General features: G+C 40.1%; 3 protein-coding genes across 3 annotated transcripts in view; 1 reads left to right on the plus strand and 2 right to left on the minus strand.

Moving 5' to 3' along the window:
• Positions 1–2153: 2153 nt before the first annotated feature.
• The window catches only part of rb1 (retinoblastoma 1), a 32676-nt gene continuing 13180 nt past the window's right edge, over positions 2154–21649 (plus strand). The window contains exons 1-17 of the mRNA XM_080436467.1: positions 2154–2393; positions 3639–3759; positions 4285–4388; positions 4484–4618; positions 4843–4881; positions 5035–5084; positions 5285–5395; positions 5537–5682; positions 6063–6140; positions 9860–9969; positions 10091–10165; positions 10975–11062; positions 11173–11289; positions 11383–11439; positions 11548–11579; positions 11735–11811; positions 12007–12230. Coding sequence (XP_080292593.1) covers positions 2308–2393; positions 3639–3759; positions 4285–4388; positions 4484–4618; positions 4843–4881; positions 5035–5084; positions 5285–5395; positions 5537–5682; positions 6063–6140; positions 9860–9969; positions 10091–10165; positions 10975–11062; positions 11173–11289; positions 11383–11439; positions 11548–11579; positions 11735–11811; positions 12007–12230 — 1650 coding nt within the window. The 5' untranslated portion in view covers positions 2154–2307. The remainder of the gene's footprint in view (positions 2394–3638; positions 3760–4284; positions 4389–4483; positions 4619–4842; positions 4882–5034; positions 5085–5284; positions 5396–5536; positions 5683–6062; positions 6141–9859; positions 9970–10090; positions 10166–10974; positions 11063–11172; positions 11290–11382; positions 11440–11547; positions 11580–11734; positions 11812–12006; positions 12231–21649) is intronic.
• On the minus strand, positions 13419–14455 carry LOC308091114 (lysophosphatidic acid receptor 6; the record flags this gene model as incomplete). The annotated part of the gene is given in 2 exon segments (XM_080436469.1): positions 13419–13444; positions 13447–14455. Coding segments are annotated over 2 exon segments (981 nt in total). The 5' UTR covers positions 14402–14455.
• lpar6b (lysophosphatidic acid receptor 6b) lies at positions 18374–20918 on the minus strand. Its single transcript, XM_080436468.1, has one exon. The coding sequence runs from the start codon at positions 20315–20317 to the stop codon at positions 19205–19207; it is 1113 nt and encodes a 370-aa protein (XP_080292594.1). The 5' UTR covers positions 20318–20918; the 3' UTR covers positions 18374–19204.

Below are 21649 nucleotides of genomic sequence, written 5' to 3' on the forward strand. Positions count from 1 at the left end.
ATACCATGGAGGAACGTGTGAGTGAATCCACATCATCAGTCTGGCAATGCCAGGCAAATTTTTCCCATTGTAGCCAAATCGGGACTGGGAGGAGTACTGCCGTCGAGGTTCTTCCGGGTTGAATGGGAAAACATGGCACAAGATGACTCAATAAGCGATATAACCCCGCCGGTTAAATTTTACTTCCCGGCGAAATGTCAAACATCTGTAGGTGTCTCGGGCTACCTTTTACTTTTTGAATATGATGTTGCGAAAAAGGTGATCTTCTCTGCATTTGGACAGACTCTACCTCTGCGGGTACCCGAGACAGCGGGACCTCATCTCGGAGCTATCGTGGAGTGTGAGGTTCCAAACGGGGCTAGGCACAGCATTCCATGTCCTTTCAGTCTGCCCATCTCCTTACCAAAGCCCCCCTGGCCCCTACATGTCTCTTCCAGTCACTTTTATATCTAATTTCTATGCAGGAATTCACAAAAAGGCGGTGTCATACCCCAGGGCCAGGGATATCAGGTGGGGTGTGGCCCCCTCCTTATCATAGGAGTGACACTTCTGGCTACCAACAACAGTGGGTGTGTGGAGCGAATGGAATCTCAATATACATACAAACATGAAATGATAGATCAATATTTGACAGTCCAATACTGCCATAACAGTATCAGTTGCAACAAAAGACATGGAAATTAATAATGAGAAGCATAGTTGTCTTAATTGTTTGCCTAAATATTTAGGCTACTCAAATATATCAGCTACCTCTTTAATACCGTAAGTAGGCTAAAATGAATTGTATGTTAATCTCAAAAGATCTTTAGTACTTGAAATACAGAAATGAACCAAGTTAGGCCAATCTTCACCGTCTGTGCAAGTAAATGGAGAACGCACAAGAATGACCAATAATGACCACCATACTAACAATAAAAAATAAATATCCCACAAAAAATGTCATTTCAAATTGCGGTCTGTTGCCTAATAATGAATATCAAATTAGCGGTCCTTGAAAGGAAAAAGCTTGAGAACGTCTATATGAATGGATTTATATGTAGCCTAAGTATTTTGACTTGATTTGTTTTCAGGCTATCCTTTGTGTGACAGTGAGCAGTGTTGCCATATTATGTGAGAGAAATAAGCAAGCAACCGCAGGTCTAGGAAAACAAGCCCAAAAGAGCACTTTATAAACCGATATGCCTATCTACAAGACAAGCTACGAGCTTGTAGATCTGGTAGATCTGCTATTTTCAAAAACTCTTGCAATAAAATGTGGAATATTTTGAATATTTAAAAAAATATTCTAACAACACAAATGCTCCCTGGCTAATGAAAAATATTTGAGAACCACTGGTTTACCAATAATGATTAATATGTTTTGGAAGCAAGCATTAATAAGCAAGTGTAGCTTAGAAACCAGCCCAAAAAAACAACGGCAACTACCAATATTTACAAGCAACTTTACTACAGAAAAAAAAACTAAAGTCGCTTATAATAAGCGTACATGGCAACACTGACAGTGAGTCAGTCGTGGGGGGATCATAGGAGGGGATGGCGGGCTGGAGGCTTTGGGCGGATGTTGCGTTCGGAGGTTTTCCCGCGTTTCCATCTGGTGGATTTGGGTTCGTTTGTTTAAAGTCACGATAGTGTCATCTTGTATCACGTGACCCACGCGTTAACAGGAATGCGGTTTCTCGTCTCACTTTGAGCCAGGGCGAATTAACTTCCGTTATAATATTGGCATTTTGCAATACTAGCTGAAACAGACGCATATACGTGCATTACACCTATTTACGGATAAATAAACACGTGAATGAATGAAACGAGGTTCTTGTTGTGGTGGTATTGGCACTAGCGGGCAGTCGTGTAAAGTAACTAGTACATGTACTCAAGTACTGTACTTAAGTACAATGTTGCATAATGAGTACTTTTACTTTTGTACTTTAAATATATTTTGATACCAATACCTTTGTACTTTTACTCAAGTAAATGTTGAATTCCGGACTCATATAACAGAGTATTTCTACGACACTTTTACTCAAGTAAAAAAAATGAGTAATTTTTCCACCACTGGTGGTGGTATTGGTACTAGTAGCGGGCACTCCGGACAGACTAAACGAACGTCCTCTTCCCAGCGCTTCCAGGAAGTCAGGCTCGTGTTGTGTTGTTGTGTCGTTGCACGGACTCTCGCAGGAGGAGGAGGAGTGGGATTTAAAAACTACGTAAACAACTTCAAACAGAGACACTATTGTATTTGAAACAGTGTCACTTTCATTTGCATATTTGTGTTATCTTTTCGGATAATAACCGGCTGTCAGGAGGACCATGCCACCCAAAAAGCGTAGCTGTGCGACAGTTAAAAGTGTCTCCCCATCAGACAAGAAGGAGACCCCAGAGTTCTCTATTAAGAAGTAAGCTATACCCGCAGTGTTGCCATGTCCGCTTATTGTAAGCGCCTTTGGGCTTGTTTATCTGTAAAGTTGCTTGTAAATATTGGTTGCGATTTTTTGGGGCTTGTTTCTAAAGTATTGTGGCTTATTTCGGGCTTGTTTCCTAATGTCGTTTAAGCCATTGTTTCTCAAACATGTTCAAGTCAAGGACCCCCAAATGAATGTGTATTTGTCCCCATCTGAAAATATGTTATGCCAGCCCCCCCCCCCCCATTCAAGATTTGTGTTGCTAAAATGTTACAAAGAATATACAAAAATGTTCACATTTTCTTCAAGATTTTCTTTTTAAAATAGCAGATCAACAAGCTTGTAGATCGGCTATTTTCAAATAGCCAATGTATTCTGTTTAAAAGGGCGATTGAGCTCGCTTCTTTTGGGCTTGTTTTCATAGACCTCGTTGCTTGTTTCTCTCGCAAAATCTGGCAACACTGGCTACCCGGTCCACGCCATTAACATAAACTATCATATCTGTGCTAATAGTAATAGTGAAGTTTACTGCGTTACAAGACACGATATTGCCTCATCAAAGTGTTACTTAATTCCATGGCGATAGCATTGCTTTGTACTACTACTGTATTGTATTTGACAAACCATTAGCTAGCTACACAACATGATATATTCGACCTCTATCTGTCGATGAAAAGCGTCCAGTTAAACATATTTTGCCATTTTGTTGGTGTTTGTTTGTTGTGTCAAATATTAGGCATAATGGGGGACCTACAGATTGACCTGACCCGGTTAATAACTGCTCAATTACAATGTATTGATTCGATGAATTGAATACACAGGACCCCAATGATAACAAGCCATAGTGGTTTAATCATTTTAGCTTATCCTTTTCTATAGAACTGTATTTTCTGTGCTTTTTTTTTGTTGCAAACTGTTAATAAAGTAGTCAATCAAACAAACAAACAAACAAACAAACAAACAAACATGTACACAGCAAAGTCATCTGTTAATCCAAAAAGAGTGTACAAATGGAACCAAATGAAATGGTATTAGGGTTAATTTGGTTCCATTTGAACATTCCCAGAGTTACACATGGATAATTGAATTGCTATGTGTAACCACACTATGGCATAGTAAGTCTATGTGTGTCTTGTACTTAAAGGTCATTGTTAGTTATACAGTATGTTCCTCTGTAGGCTACTCCCAGCCCAATATGTTCTAAAGGTTTTTTCGTTTCGTTTTGTTACATCCAACTAGACACAGGGAAAAGGACACAGACTTTCTGAGCCTATGTAAGAGCCTTCGGGTGACAGACACAGTGTGTGACCGAGCCTGGACGTTATGGAAGGCTGTTCAAGAATCCATGGATGATGCTCCCGTATGTATCCGTCTCCAATGTATGCACATCTGGGCATACACACAGAGCAGTAAACCCAACCCATGTTGACAATAGTCGCGGGTCCAGATGTTATGTATATGTGAGGTGGAATATATTGTGTATAAACCACTCACCAAGCATTATAGTGTTATTGCCTTAGTACTTCATTATGTGCCATGAGTCTTGAAGTGCTGCTCTTGGCATCTGTAAGAACTTAAGCCCAACCTTTTATCTGAATTTGTTTTTACCTGGAGAACACCCAGGTGAAAATTGCATTGTGACGTATTGGGTACATGACTATGTTATAACAAATTGGTACATTCAAATGTATTAAATGTTTATATAGTTCCACATCATGATATTATCTGAACTTAATCATATAAGTACTTGAATATCACTATCTGTTTGTTGCCACTAGCCTATGAGCCAGACCTGCACATAGTCGCACTGTTACTATAAATTATTTTGTTTTGTTTTGCAACCTTATAGATTTTAAAATGTTTTTTCCTCAACCTGTCGATATAGGACATGCAAAAACGGCTCTGGGGCGCATGCCTATATGTGACTGTGACAGACCTTGATGTTGCCAGTTTTACTGTAACACAGATTCAGAAAGCTGTAGATCTGAAGTAAGTATAATGCATTCATTACTGGGGCGGGAATAGGACTGCATAACTTGTAGGTCTACGGAATATATTGTTTATTTTATTTTATCTTTTTGTAGTTTGAAGCAGTTCCTGGATTTGGTGAGGAAACTGGATGTGAACGTGGATACTATAAGCACCCAAGTTAATTCAGTACTGACCCGACTGGAGAAGAAGTATGATGTGACACTGGCTCTCTACCAGAGGTTTGAGAAGTGAGTGACAGCGTAGGAACAGCACAATACAATAGCTTCATTAATTCTCTGTTTGTCACTTCATCACTTCTCATTGACCATTTTCACATGGCAGCCATTTTGCTGTTAACCACCCTGTCAGGGGGATAATAAAGGCTAACAGTTGTATTTCTGTACACCTGTGCATTTATCTATTTTTTTGGTTATGAGTTATTCATTGATTATTACCTTTGTTTTTATTCCAGAATAAGCAAGAATGTCTTCACTTTGGGTTCTGATGGCAAGTAAGTTAAAGAACATTGTATCACATTAATTGAATGAATTGCTGCATTCTTCCTTCAACTGTGTGTTTGTCGTCTCACTTGTGATCATTCGTGTTGCACAATCAAAGATGTGAAGTTATTGTTTGATTAATAGCTCCATGTGTTGTGTTTAAGGGAAAAGGAGACAATCGAGAACATTTGGACAATGTTTCTGTTAGCAAAAGGTGGGTTAACCTTTATTGCAGATAAACAAAAACACATTTTGAAGAATGAAAACCACTAGGATGAGGTAATGGGTGGAGCCGTGAACATGCCCTAAGAACAACACATTGAAATGAAGCTGTTTTGTCCTCGCGGTGATGCTTATAGTATTGCCGTTAGATTAGTTATTGCTATTCACACGTTGCATCTCTGCCGTCTACAGGAAGGGTTCTGCAGATGGAAGATGACTTGGTCATATCTTTCCAACTACTGTTGTGTGTTCTGGAGTTCTTCATCAAGCGCTGCCCTCCAGGCCTCTTGCAGCCACTCTACCGTAAGCCTCAGTCTCATCCCACTCTTTTCTTCCTAATTGTTCCTTCCTAGGATTTCTGGATAACCTGGCTGTGTATCGTGATGGAGGAAATCATGTTCGTGGATCATATTTTTAATACAGGCTGACTGTGTTTTCTTTTAGAATCAGCCCTCAACAAAGCTCCGAGTCCCCCGACACGGACATCTCGTCGCAGTCAGAGCAAAGCCAAATCGCGTCCTCCAGAGCCAGAGCTGGACGTACAGCTGCTTGAAACCCTGTGCAAAGACAATGACTGCAACATGGAAGAGGTATGTGCTCTCCTCTCTTTACATTAGTTATACTCACTAGTCACTACACAGTAAAAACACCGCTAATACAACACTGTCAGTGTATGAATGTAACCAAGTGGATTCGTAAATAGATACATTAACAGGGCATTTTACTGTGGATGTATGGACTACATTATGTATGCTAAACTATCATGTATCTATCATGTCCTACATGTTTATGTCTCTAATGTCTTGTGATGTTTCACGTTACATGTGTACCTGATGTTGTTTTCAATATTCTGATGTAAAATGTGTCTTAAGACAAATAAAGCTCTGAGTATCTCATCTCGTCATATCTAGTCTTGCAAACAAAATACAATATTGTCTCACTCGGTTTCTGTTTCAATGTCACTTTTCAGGTGAGAAATGTGTACCAGACCAGTTTCTCTGCTTTCTTGGAGTCAGTGGACCTCTCAAGATCCCAGGATCTCCCTCAGGTAGGGTTAGCATGTCACATCAACTGCTAGCAACACTGTTTTGTTTATGTTGCTTTTATATTGCATTTAAATCCAGCCCTCGCTGCAGTTCCATCACTTTTCCATGTACTACAGTGTACTTTTCATGGAATGTTTGGTCATGAAATATTGTTGAAATGTCCATATGTCAAAATGTGTATTAACCCTGAAATTCCCACTTTTCTGACAATATTGACCCATTTTACTTGCATAGTCTGGTGGGCATACCAGTAAGACTGACCTCGGATTCTATTTGGGCATCCCTCTTTGATGAAGACAATGAGAACATGATCAAATGCTTTGGAATGAGATTTGACTTCTATTTGTTTACAATGTCCTCTAAGGCAGTGTATATCAACCCTGGCAAACGTCCCAATTTTGGGCCGGGGCTACTGCTGAGGTGTGCCGCGCCGTTTGAAGGAGGTTTGAAAAAAAAAAACATTAAAAAAAACAAAACAATAATAATAATCAGGCATGCAAACAGCCCCGAGGTGAAAAGGGTGACAACATGATGTTTTTTTTCGGGTCAGGTGTCACACTATTGCCCTATTTGGATTCAAAACGGCTAGTGGAAGCTGAAAAGCTACAAGTTTGCATGTCTGAATAATGCAAAAACAGAAATATTTGTTTGCATTTGCTTTTTTTCTCCCCCATATATTTTCACGATAAAAAAGTGCGTATCGTATCGAAATCGTATCGAAGTTGTGTGCCCAATATCGTATCGTATCGTTTCGTGAAATGTGAAAATCGGCACACCCCTAGTGTGTGTATATAGATATACCGTATATATATATATAATTATAGATACCGTATATCTAGGTGTGCCCTGGGATTTTTTGGCTATGCCAGGTGTGCCTTGGCACAAAAAAGGTTGATAGACACTGCTCTAAGGCATATATACACAAGTCAGTGGCATATTAACGAAAAAAACATCACATGGATGCACCTGGGACGATTCATCAGTGTTGTAGCCTGGGGTCATAGGGTGTTTCGGGTCTCGCAACATACACCCTCGCCCAGGTGACCCAGCCAGGGTTGATCAAGCCCCGACTTAAGTCCCAGTAGCTACCCACAGTCAGACCTCTTAGGGAAAGACAGGGCCACTCAGTCCGCTTCTCCGGAACTACTCTGCCGGGACTGGGGGAGGCTCTGGCACGTGGAGGGAACTAGTGTGAAGTTAATATGTTAATTTGTTCTATCCAGCAGAATTCTTTCTAGGACTTTTGACAGTACGCTGGCTAAATCTCTTGGCCTGTAGTTATCTAGGGGACTAGGCTGAATATGTTACCAGCTTTTTGCTTAATGACTGGCACTAACAAAACAGATCATTATGTTTGGTAAGAAGACATGATTGATTGATTCATAAAGCCTGTAAAACAAATGCAAGGACAGGAGCAAGATATTCAACAGTAATGTCTACTCTAAACCACTTGCTTTGTTATCAGATAGCTTGTTCATAGCTTGGCATAATCATTACTCTAAATATTGTCTTTGCAAATCACTTGACAGAGCTGAATTAAGTATTATAGTGCTTCACACACAGCATCAAAGATAATTAAAAAATACATTGTGTGAGGAAGGAACATCTTGCAATAAACAATAAAAGTGCATAAAAAAGGTAATTTACAGGTGGCAAAGCCACCTGTAAATCTAGACTTTGAAACGACTAGAAGGGCCCTGTCTAAGAATTAGTAATTAGCAATTTCAGGCTGCACTCCTACTCATATGGGGTTAAAAGGTCTGTGATAGGAAGAGGCTAGACCAAGCCATGAGTTAACGGGAGTTTTAGTGATATTTATTTGAAATGATACAGAATACTGTGAAATTGGAAGCAAGCACTGTAAAGACCTGATCATTTATTTTCTGTTAATTAAAGAGGTGGAGAGATGGGAACAAACTACTGTTTAAGTACTGTTACTAAACAAACACTCTATCAATAATTACCATAGGCATGTATTAAAAAAATACACATACAGACTTTAAGAGCTCTCACACCTTTCCAAACCGACAACATTGTTATTTAGCAGCTTAATTGCAATGGAATCACTTGCTCATTTTCCATTGTGCGCCCCTCCGCCACACAAAACTTCCATTAGTTTGAACACAATGCCTGTCATTTAGCACCAGCTCTACAGATTAAGCTGCTGTGTGTCAAACCTCCGAACCCATCAATTGATAAACATTAACATTACCTCCCTGTCTTGCTGTTGCCATTAGTTTACTGTTCCAGGCTGCTATAGGCATGGCAGAATGTGTGAGTGTCCGACAGCTGTGCAGTGTTCTTTTAGTTCATCTTCTATATTTGCTTTCCATGCATGGTGTCTGGAAAAGGCTTTGTTGAGCACACAGAGTAGTAGTATGACATGGAGGTGTATAATGCAGCGGCACATGTAAAACCACCTGAGACAGGATGTGGTTGTTTGCTTCAAATTGACGAAGGATAATGGTACATATTTTATAATGCTAGCATTACTGTAGTTGCCTGGTAACAGAGACTGGGCATTTTTCAAAAGTGTTTCACTCCAGCTGGTGGCTAAATAATTATTTGTTCTGGTTGTTATTGGCTTATGGGCAGGATAAAGAATATGTTTTATAAAAGTCATAAGAAAAGTACATTAATTTAGATGCTATTTAGATTTTTAACCTGACTACTTCTCTATTGTATATCTATTGTCCACTGTCATATTGTATATTGTTTTGATAGTCTACCTGTCAGGCTACAGTCATTTGAAGTTGTTGACTTTGCTTTGGCAATGTGTACCGCTTTATTGGCATTTCATGCCAATAAAGCTCATTTGAATTGAATTAAATGGATAATAGACAAAGTAAACACTAATGTGAATGACAATAAATGGATCTGGACCAAATACTAAATACTAATAATATAATAACTTAACTTGTATATTCACTTCACTGATATGTGAAGTGTAACATTTGCACATATAAGCACTTTGATATGTGAAAAAGGTAAAACACAACAGTATGCATGCTCCCAAACGATGTGCAGACTAGAGACTTGAGACCGCAACTGCCACTACAGATCCCATAGCCCATGGCAAAAATGCAAATAAATGGCTTAAACAGCTTAAATTCCACCCGATAACACAGGAGTTGTCTTTAGAACAATATCTTTGCCTGTTCATCAGTTCTCTGTCGTTTAGTAACAAAATCATACGAAGTAGCAGCCACAACCAACTTCTCTACCATGTTCAATGCCATTGAATGTTCTTCTTCTCCTGTGTGGGACAGAAGGGCCATCTCTCAACTCATCCGATTAAACAGAGGGGAAAAAGCAGCAATGATCTTGAGCCCTTCAAGTTGTAATGTATATATATATATTTAAACTGTAGGCGCATTTTAAACGAAAGGCAAAAGCAACTAACAAAAGGCTCCATTTACATTAATAACAATTACAAAAAGACACCCACAGAGGCTGAAACAATGTCCGGTGTGATCTGCCCCTACTACCCTGTTTCCACCCACAGCAATCTTAATCGCTGAAGATCTGTTCCTTTATTATTAATATCACTGTTTAAAGGAGACGCCAAATGGCTGTGTTTAATATAGAGGCAAACTAATGTGGGACTTATGGAAACAATTCTGCATCTGAATTGCAGAAATGACAAATCAGCATTTTGATAGCTGTTTAAAAAAATATATATATTCAGAATGAATACTGAACTTTTTCCCCCCTTCCCTAGGCCAGTGACCTCAACATGCAGTACGAGGAACACTACCTCAAGAGCAGAGACTTTGACGGACGGCTATTCCTGGACGGAGATGAGACTCTTCTTTCTCCAAAAATAGAAATGTAACTGCATCAGTTCCTCAGTATTCTGATAAATTGTTGGCCTTTGTGATTGTTATTTTTCCTACAGCATATTGCATTTCTTTATTGCATTTCTAAATCATTGTTTACAAAAAACATCCAGGATGCAGGTGGAGAGAACGCCAAAGAAGAACCACCTTGAGGAGGAAGTGATCATTCCACCCCAGACACCAGTTAGGTGAGCACCCTCTTAGCCAGGCTTTCATCTATCCATCCTTCCTTAATATCTTTACTTCCCAGAAATGAGAAAGAATGACCTGATATGTACATGATTGTTTATGGAAGGAATATGTGCTGAGCGCACATAATCTTTTTAAACAATGTTCAAACACTAATATCATCAAGGGCTCCTTGATGATAGTTGTGTAGGGAGCAAAAAAAATGTAATTCAAAAACTTGACCTTGATCAGTCACAAGCCCACTTCTCCGACCTTTAGGTTACAACAACAGCCATGTCCCACTAATGAGCTACTTCCCTCTTTAATCTCTGAGACGCAGAATGCACAATTGTGAATGTGTATTGACTATATGATCTATATGCATTCTCGTGACCCTCAAGAACCACCACGTGCACTTAATGCTTACCTTTTCACGTGGTTCTCAGCCAACGAGGCATACTCCAGGCCTAATGGGGATTGTTAGTTGAAACGGATTGGAAGGAGCGGGGGTGCATGTTGAAGCCAAACATAATTCATTAACCACATGACCCATTGTGTCCCTACTCTGAGCCTGTCATAATAGGCAAACATTCTGTGAAAATCGTGTGGAGCATTGTGGTCTTATATATCTACTATTTTTGTTTAATTATGTGGCTAATACATAGACAAATAAATGTATCTACACATTAATAGCCCATGCAGGAGGGTGGTATTCGTGTACTTTGATGTATATGTTGTGTGTAAGGCATCCTCAAATGTGTTAATTTCAGTGTACGGACCACGGTCTGAAATGTATTGCATATGTCTGATCCCATCCTTCTGTTATCAGAGCCGCCATGAACTCCATTCAGCAGTTGAGGGTCGATCTCACCTCCAGTGGGGACCAACCTTCTGCTAACCTCGCTATGTATTTCAAAGTGGGTCTCCATAGTCTGGAAACATTTCTAAATGTAGTTCCACAATACACAACTTGTTTTCGTCATAACAGCCTTTCATCTCCTACTATTTCTCTTCTCTCCATGCTCAGAACTGCACAATGGATCCTACGGAGGAGGTGCTGAAGCGAGTGGAGACACTTGGCCAGCTGTTTGGCCAAAGGTTTGCGCAGGCAGTCGGCCCACGTTGTGTGATTCTGGGCAAACAGGTACCAGTTAATACTCAAAAACACAATGATGATGTGGTTGTGAATAAAAGAGTTGCAACACTCAAGTCTATTATATTCTTTTCCACCTTTCAGAGATTTACCCTTGGTGTGCGCCTGTATTACAGAGTCATGGAGTCGATGCTTAAATCAGTAAGTTTTAGGTTGTCTTTTAATGAAAGATTACAATGCGTATATTTTTTCCCCCATTGATTCAAATAGATCAATGCATGACCTTGCTTTCATGCTTTAATTCTATAGGAGGAGAAAAGATTGTCGGTGCAAAATTTCAGGTATGTGTCCTCAAGTTTCATTAAAAAAGCATGACGGATGAATCAAAAGCTGTTCTCACATGTGATAGAAGGGAATGCATACAAGCCTCTCTTTGGTTCTGATGTGCATTGATGCATTCTTTACCTTGAGATAAAACATGTGATTTCCGTTCCAGTAAACTACTCAACGACTCCACATTCCATACATCACTGTTGGCGTGTGCTTTGGAAGTGGTCATGGCAACCTATGAAGGTAGCTCCCTAAATACTTTTTCATAAAGTACGGGTCAATTTCTTCACTCTCAGAGTTAAATTGACACTGATTTTACAGTACCCTATGTCCTTTTCTACTTTGTCACACACAGCAAAATGGTGTTTATAAATATGTCCACATCCAGTGGATATTATTTTCAGGGTATAATTTGTGTCAATTGCCCCTCATAAACAGGGAACTCATTCAAGAGTGGGGGCTACAACCATGGGAGTAGCGCTGACTCAGTGGAAATGGACCTGTGCTTCCCCTGGATCCTGGATGTGTTCAAGCTAGCTGCATTTGACTTTTACAAAGTCATCGAGAGCTTCATCAAAGCTGAGCCCAGCCTGAGCAAAGACATAGTCAAACATCTGGAGAGCTGTGAACACCTCATCATGGAGACCATTGCATGGAGAACGGTCAGTTTTTTTTTACACAAAGCCAATGCATTCTCATTCTCATGCCCTGTTCGTAATATTTTGTCGCTTGGTCGGTGGCATCTGATGCTGATGCAGAGAGAGGATGCCCTTTCATGTATCATGTTAATAGTAACGGAATGATCATAATCCACTTGTGCCACTGGTATTCAACTCAGACAGTGCTGAGTACATAGAAACAGGCTTCACTCAGCACGGGCATTCGCTGATTTCGCTCGACTAACGCCTTAACGGGGTGTGCCTCATGGGGCTCAAGCTCGCTTCTCTACCAGCCTTGTTGTCAGTGTTTTTAACTTGTTTTCAATGTTTTTAATACACATAGTCTGCATTCCGTCGTGGTAATCCCTTGTCATATTTGGACCTCGCATCTCTTGAGAATGTGTAGGTAGAGCACATATTAGCATTAAGGAGACATTGAGGGCCCTGTTTTGGGGGAGGCACACTGGCATGAGGTGCACAGCGCACAGGCAAATTCACAACCTGAGGCATATTGCCACATTTCTTTTTTTTTTTAATACATTTTTATTGGATTTTTTAGTAACATGATAAACACATCAGAGTATAAACAACTATAAAATATAAAACAAGAAAAGACAATGACAAATAATTTGGTATGAATTCAAATAAAATATACAACATAAAAAACAACACAGTTATACAGATACTAACAAAAAACAGAACAACAACAGACACTCTTGCTCTCATACTCTCCCTGCACAGATCTTTTGTAAAAAATTGTAAGATTTTTTTTTTATTATAAGTTAACCATTATGTAGGAGGTGTCAGCGTGCACTTATTGAAGTGGTCGATGAAGGGTTGCCAGGTCTTGTAAAATTTGTCTTCACTCCCTCTCAATTCATATTGCCACATTTTTTTGACTGTTAGTTCTTGTTCCTTTGGTGTCTCCCAGATGTGGGAGGAGAGGTCCAGTAGCAGGTGTGTAATGTCTAAATCAGCAGTACACTACACAAGGACCACGATTTCGGGTTCTCACCTGACAACGGCCAATCTATAAGCTTACAACGTGTTGCAACTATTTTTCTTCTTTAAAAAAAAATTATAATTACATTTTCGCCTATAATAGTCCCATACAGTATTTTCATGGGTTGGGCATACAGTGTTAGGAGATTACACAAGTCTGCAGGTCATTGTCGTGAGGCAGTGAAGCTCTCATTGGCTTCCACTGCCCCGCTGCTGGCAGGCTCCTTGTGTACCAGGCTGCTGGAGAAGTAGTAGATGAGCGGGTTGAGGCAACAGTTGGAGCTGGCTAGCGACAGCACCACAGGGTGCAAGACTTTAGTCACCTTGGCCAGGCTGCAGCTGTGCAGCAGCCCCACGTGCGTGAGGGTGTACCCCAACAGGTTGATGTGGTAGGGGGTGAAGCAGAGCAGGAAGACGGCCAGCACCCAGTAGATGACCGTGAGGGTGTGCCGGCGGCTGAGGCGCTGCCGGTGTCGAGGGTGTCGGAGTGCTCTCAGCACGCTGCAGTAGCTGAAGACGAGCACCGCGGTGGGCAGCACGAACGCCCCCAGCACCAGGCCTAAGGCGGTCAGGATGAGGCTGCGCTGGGGCAGGGAGGACGGGTCCATCAGGCAGGGCTGATGATGGTGGGCAGCGGCCGAGTGCAGCAGAGGCAGGGCCACGCTCAGCCCCAGCACCAGACACCATAACCCCCCACTGACCAGCAGGGCGGTGCGCAGCCGGCGTGGGGCCGACACCAATGGGTGCACCACGGCGAAGTAGCGATCCACGGCGATGCACACCAGGAAGAAGATGCCACCATACAGGCTGATGTATTTTAGGGTGAAGGTGACCTGGCAGAATGCCCCCCTGGGCATCCAAGAAGACAGGTCGCCAGACTCTGCGTGCAAGGCCCGGGACTTTAGGTGATAATAGTAGATCCTCAGTGGCAGTGAGACCACGAAAAATAAATCCGCCGCGGAGAGGTTGGCCATGTAGACGGCTGTGCTGGTGAAAGTGTAGGGAGAGAGCCACAGCCGGCGCAGAGCCAGGCTGTTGGTGGCCAGCCCCAACATGAAGATGACACTGTAGGACACCTGGTAGAAGATGAAGCGGTAGCTGGTGTCCACCGTGCAGTTGGACAGTGAGGAGAGTGGCTTGGTCACAATGTCAGTGTTGTTCCACAGCTCCATTACTCGGTGTGATTACTGCGTCTCCATCATCGTCTCTGGAAGAAATGAAGTGAACAACAGGTTTCATGAGTAAATATCCAGTAGCTGCTGTTGAAGAACCTTCATTTAACCAGCCAAAAACAATTGTGGCCAGAGGGGAAAAGGGGGCTAAACTCTTCATGAAAGATATTTATGGGAGATAAGGACAATATTTAAACCTGTGGCCAGTGCAGCTTTAATTAACTCAAAATATAGTTTATGGAGTGTAAATTTGCAGAAGGGCGACCTGAAAGTGGGACCACTGCTGACACAGCTGAATTGTGTTTGATGTGCTGGATGAGAGTCAATCCAATTCTGTCAACAAAATCTTAACTGCCGCTCCCCATTCTCATAAATCATGCTTACACACACACACACACACACACACACACACACACACACACACACACACACACACACACACACACACACACACACACACACACACACACACACACACACACACACACACACACACACACACACACACACATGCACCTGGTACCACAGTACATGGCATTTTCCACTTTCCATCTCAAGGTGTTTATTGTCACATAATACACACACAATACAGTTAGTAGCTGCACTATAGGCAATGTTTATATTGACATACTTGTACTTAAAGCTTCATCAACAGTGTGGTAACAAAACAAAAGTAACTTTAGTTGTAAAAATTCAATGCAATGTATTTGTATTCTGGCAAAATCAAATTAAAATGCCATTTTAATACAAATAAAATGTCTCCCCTGCAGTACCACCATCTGTTACCCTGTGAACGTAGTGATTAAAGGGGAATTCGTTTTTTTCCCCCTTTCCATATGATATTGAGATGCCCTGAAATACCGACATTGATTTTCTCTTAGCTGTTCATAGCTATTCAGCCATCCTTGGTTTGGCAGATGTGATCCATATCATGTCTGTTTATCATGAATCCCATTCATTTTAGTCTTTCATTCACTTAGCTTTTACTGATCAAGCCAAAGATATAACAGAAGTTGAAAAGATTAACTGGAATTGATCAATGATTAATTATCTTTCTCTCTGTTTTTGTTGTTTTGTATTAGTTTGAACAAGTATTATTATTATTTCTGCTGTGAGGTGTTCTAAAGTAAATAGTGACCAACATATCGGCAGGCAGAAACCTTTTATTATGTTATCATGTAATCTTTTTATGCTTTTTTTGTAAATTAATGCTGTACCTACAGTGAGACACAAAAGTAGCAAAAATAGCCGATCTATGAGGTTTCTACCCGACAGTAACGATATGCAACAGGTGATTTTAAATGGTGTTAATACTGACCCACAGCAAACTGTCAGCAATAAATAAACAATCAATAAAGCATAACCCTATTTTATATACCACATGCATCTTTATTCATATAGAAGAATATACTTAGATATTTATTGAACTCCTGTATGGGAAATTAGTAATTAATAAATTATTTGGAATGTCCGGGCTTGCGTGTATAAATCTGTTTAAATGGTCAGATTCCACTAATTCACAGTCAGCATGTAAACCCGTATATTTATGTAATATTTCATTCCTTAAATATGCTAATGTAAATAAAATAAAGAATTTGGAAATAGACAATAGGAAATAGGAAAGACACTCACCAGTATTGGGAATCCATCCACACAATGCAATTGTCCTTTCCAGTCTGCAGATGTTCCGCGGAAGGTTGAATTGTCATACTCTACCAGTGGACCTAGTAAGTTTAGAATGACAGCTGTACACTCCATAGTCACTCCCACCTTTACACACAGCTGCTCTTTTACACACACTTAAGCCTAATTCATACTTCGTCGCACGATGGTATCGCACGTCAAAAATAGCCAATGTACAAGCTCACATTGTGAACTTGTAGATCGGCTATTTTCGACGTGCGACACGTCGTGCGTCAAAGCATAAATTTGGCTTTAGAGTGCAACAGTAACTCCCTGGGAATGGTATGGGTAAATGGTCTGTCTTGATAAGACAGCTAAATCATTTAAAGAAAACACTATTTTAAAATAACAAATTAATGATAATTTATAATTGTAAATAACAATTATAAATTCAAGTATTGAGCCACTATTGGTAAAATCGAGTTTAGAAAATGTTTGTCTCCTAATACTCAATGCACATAAAACCCCAAAAGGACTCTGTTCTTGGATGCTAGATATATAGAGAAGTAAATCTGATGGATTTAAATAGATGTAAAGCTGCCCATATAGCTGTCTCTAAGTTAAATGCTCGTAATGTAGTATTACTGTGTAGATTGCCTAATTTTGTGCAACTTCACAAATCTTTTGGTTCTGATATGATGGAATAAAACTTCAGTTTACACTGAAATTTATTTCACATCCTTCCATTGAAGAGGTTTAAACATGGATTAAACATACAGTTACACTTTTGTCATGACAATGTTACATATCACAATTATATACTGGAATGAGATCTGTTATCAGCACACTGATTTTGGTTTAGCAGCAGGATTTATTGATATTTAAAGTAATTATTTAGCCTGTTGCGTTTAAATCGAGGGACTCTCAAACAACACCATTAGAGGGCAGAAGTTGGTATTCTCCACTTAAAACATGCAAGGGGTCAGAGGAGATACTGGTTGCAAATCTGAGCATGCTCTTCTTGTGAGTTGCTTGAAAGTAGTTTGGCCAATAATCTTTGCACAAATGTGGATTCTATTGTATAGTTTAGTTTTAAAGGGGAATTTTGTCCCACCGTTTTCTCACCTTTTCAATGATGGCGCCTGTGGTTCTTGCACTAAATCATGTATTTTAATAGCCTCGCTAGACAAGATTGAAACCTTGAGGTTTCAATCTCATCTAGCGAGACTTCCGGTTTAAGCTTTCCCTTTTCGCAGATAGGCTGTAGTACAGCATAACATTCTGAATAACTGGTGTAAAAAAACTGTAAAATAATCTGGGTACTGGCTCCAAAATATCTGGGTCTAAATAAGTGCTGCTCTATCTTCTTGCCTTCCTTAATCAGGAGGAAGCCAAAAAAATATTTCCTTTTTTTAATTTTTATGTCTTAGTTAGTAGTTTAATTAGTATTGATCACTTGAGCATTTTTGTCGAACCATTGAATTAGCCAGTAATAATTACACTGGTACTACTGTCTGGGGTCATCACTGTCAGTCAACAGAGATAGTAAGATGGAAGAAAGTGATTGGGCACACTGCCTGGTGGGTGGGTTATATCTATCATTGAGACAACCTTCTACTCAGCAGAGCAAGAGCCCTATAAAGCAAAATAAGCTCTTAAACTGTTCATTACTATAAATATATTGATTATCTTCTTAGCAATTATTGTATTGAATTATTACATGGAAATAGCCAGTCTACATTGCTTTGTGAGCTTGTAGACTGGCTATTTTTGCCATTTTAAAAAAAATCTTATGTTTTTATTATGATTAAATCGATTGGTTTGATTAACTGTTGCACCCCTAATACATATTACAATGTAATAATAACTTTTGTCTGATTTATCATGCCTTCTCTTAAATATTTGGAAGCTATAATCTACATACTTTCCCCAAGGGGGGCATGTGCGTACCTGCCTGGTTTGTTTTCACAATTCTTTCTGAAGATCTGTGATGACGTGAGGTCGTTGGAGACGACCCCTGGGGCTATACCTCAGCAGGAATGTAGCAACAGTTAGTCTAACATGCAATGTTCTTATAAGATGGGACAAGTTTGACTCACACACTTTGACTGTTTCGTAATTCATTTGAATTGGTGGTGTTATGGCTCTGCAGTCAGTGTGCATAGCAAAAGCGTACAAAAATCTCAGTCTGTGAATGGTTTATGATTGTCCTTACTTGAAGGACTTTCAGTCAACCTGGAATTAGTATATTCTCCTAGGTAGCCTAGGTTTTCCACATAATTGACGGATGATTTTATACAAAGGATCTTGAAATTGTAAATATTGGCCTATGCTTCTGTGCCTTGTAGAGCACACCTAAATGTTATCTGGAAACTTGCACCTTGAATTCATTAACCAACATTGGATTCATACAAGTATTTGCCTTATACTCCTGCCTCTAGATTATTTACTTAGTAGCTGTATGATTAATAAGGTAAATGTCTTATGTAAAACATTTTCATTGAACCTTAACATCTCACTCTTCCAACCACAAAATGGAACAACAGTCAAATACATTTTAGTTTTTATTAATTGATTAATCAATTTTCAATTCACGTTAGAAAGCATGTTGGAGAAAAGGTTCTGTAAAGTGCTTGGAACCTTTTTCGTTCATGCCACATTTATTGTGCAATTATTTGTTGCAAAACATACTTTTTAAAAGAGCTCTAACACTGTTTTAGTATTGCTATGGCAGAAGTCTTTAAAAAGGTTTCTGGGCAGATACTTAGATCTGTGAATTCTCAATGTATCGTGCTGCCACACAGTCTTTTTGTTATCATGCACCAGGCTATTGTTTACACAATCTGTTCCTGAAAAGGTGGTAATGATTCCAAACTTCAGTACTGTTGTTGATTATGCTGAGATATATAATCTTAAAGGTCCACACTGAACCATTAGATGTCTGTTGGCCATCGGTACACGTATATTAGTCCATGTTTAGTCGGTGGCCAATTCTTCTTGATCCATTTTTATATACTGTATAGTAGTGTATAGAAGTTGAAACTCTGCTGTTTAAAAAAATATATATATCTCCATGTCCACTGTCTCTGCTGTCATCTTCCACTTTAAATAGTTTAGTCTCTCTTTCACAAACAGGCTCATTCTGGCCCATTGACAGGTGATTGTGTAATTTCTTTGATATCACACTGTAGACTCGCTGTTAAAGACTTTATCTTTTAGAACTTGCAGGTTGCTGTTTGCAGGACTGCACTGTGGGCTGCTCACTGGGCTCTCTGTCTGCAGTCTGCAGAAGGCCGATTTTTGTCTGTGTGTTGACTTTCGCCTGATGGAGTTCTGTATGGTCTCTGAGGTGAAGTAATAAATGACTGGATCAAAGCAGCAGTTGGTCACCGCTATGCACAGGGCAATGGGGTAGATGGTTCTGACCACTGTTTCAAAATTGCAGCTGGTCAATGCTTTGGAACGGACCAAGGAATAGAAGACCAGGTTGACATTGTAGGGGACGAAACAGAAGCAGAAGATGAGTAGATGCACGATGATCATCCGTAGGATCTTTGTCTTGTTGAGCTGGCCTCCACGGCTGAGAGTATCAGGATTATTCAGTTTCTGAAGGACTCTAACCGAACAGTATACATTGACCATCAGTGGGATGAGGAAGCCCACTGTTTCAATAAATACCACCACCTTGGACAGTTTGGATACCCACTGCTTGTTGGAGAAGTTCTCAAAGCAGTAGTTTAGATCAACGTCGGCTTGGTTTTTGCGGGAGGTGATTTCTAGGTTGAAGCCTGTGGGTAGGCTGCCTGACAGAACCAGCACCCACACAGCAAGGCAGGCCAGTTTGGCGTTCCTCTTGGTGCGAATGGTCTGGGACCGAAATGGGTGCACAATGGCCAAGAAACGGTCCAAGCTGATGCAGGTGAGGAACATGATGCTGCCATACATATTTGTATAGAACAACGAGACGGATAGCTTGCAGAGGAAATCCCCAAATGGCCACTCACGGTTGATGAAGTAGAATATCCGAAAAGGTAGAGTGAGAACAAAAAGTAAGTCTGAAACCACAAGATTCATCATGAACGTTGTGGTCTCATTACGCAACTTTAACCTACACGCAAAAATGTAAACAGCAGCCATGTTGAATAGAAGTCCAATTATGAAAACCAGGCTGAAAACTGAACTGTAGAGGGTGTACTTAAATTCATCTCTCCTGCACGTGTTAATCGTGTTATTGAAGCTCACGTTGGAGCTTGATGAAGTGATATTAGCAATTTGTAGAGTACTATTATACATGTTTAGAGAAGACTGGTGGTTTGAAACACGGAATGACAAAGTCCAGTTTAACTGACAAAATTCTGGAGTTACTTAAGCTGCAATTATGTGATAATAATTGCCAATTTCAAGTAATTTAGTTCACTGTGGGCTGTTGATTGAAGAAAAAGTATAGGCTAAAAGCAGTCATCAAATGCACCCATGAATAATTTCACATGAGTTATTAAATGTTTTGAAGTGTTTAAGGGAGTAGTCTGCCACTCCACTTAATACCTGTATTGTATCCAAAGTCCTTAGGAAGATCTGTATTTGAAGGAACCCCTCCTTTAACCAATATATATCCAGTGGCTCGGTAATGAAGAAATCCCAATTGTTGTCCTCTGGTTCCTATAATCCTTGTTTGAAGGAGGTTTGATGAGATTTGTCCCCTGTTTTGAGTTGAAATGTGTAGCTTTTGCAATAAGTAATGTGCCTCTTAAGTCAGTACGTAGTCGAGTGGCTTTTTACTGCTCTGCTTCTTTCCTGTATATTCCTGTAGCAGCACCTGTATCAGTCTCGTTCTAGCTTACTATCGTGCTAAAAAGGGGTGTCACCCTTCTGTTGCCTGTCACCCTTCTGTTGCCTGTCCTCTGCCTTATCAGGCTTCCAGGCGAACGCTCTAACACAAAGTGCTCACAGGGCTGCAGAAAGAAGGGGGTGGAGTATATACTGGCCAAAGTCCTCCCAGTATCAGCCTTGTGTATGCAATCTGTTGCTGTCTCTCAACAATGGGACTTAGCCAAAGACGGGTGTGGCCCGTTTTCTTTTGTTGCTTTACGTTTTTTACATCAGCTCATTATAATTTTTTGCTTAAGCCTTATCCTTATCTGTTGAAAATATCAAACAATCTCACTCCTAATTTTAATATTATACAGCAAATTGCTGTCATTATTTGGTGATTTTATACAGCCAATTTAACAGTGTTATGTTTCAATTCAGTAATGTTCAGTGTTGGATATCTTAAATGCCTGAAGTAGGGAAAGGAATTGAGAACCCGAAATTGTTAATTGGAATTGCTAACTGTTTAGCTCATCAATTTCTTTTATCAATGTTTTTAGGAATCAATAAGGGAATTGCTAAAGAATCAGACCGATAAGCAGAATCACTAATGGCATTGGTATCAATAAAATCAATCTTATCATTTCCCATCCCTTGCCTCAAGCACCTAGTGAACTTTTGAAAGCTGTTGCCAATAGCGTCAGCAGGGAGCAGCAAATATGACAAGATGTGGAATGTTGTAATAATAGCATGCCTATACCTGCAGACTCACCATTTGAGTCTGTGATCAGTAAGCCTAATACAATGCCTCATGAT

Source organism: Gymnoscopelus braueri, assembly GCF_963280865.1.
Source record: "Gymnoscopelus braueri genome assembly, chromosome: 8".
Lineage (NCBI taxonomy): Eukaryota > Metazoa > Chordata > Actinopteri > Myctophiformes > Myctophidae > Gymnoscopelus > Gymnoscopelus braueri.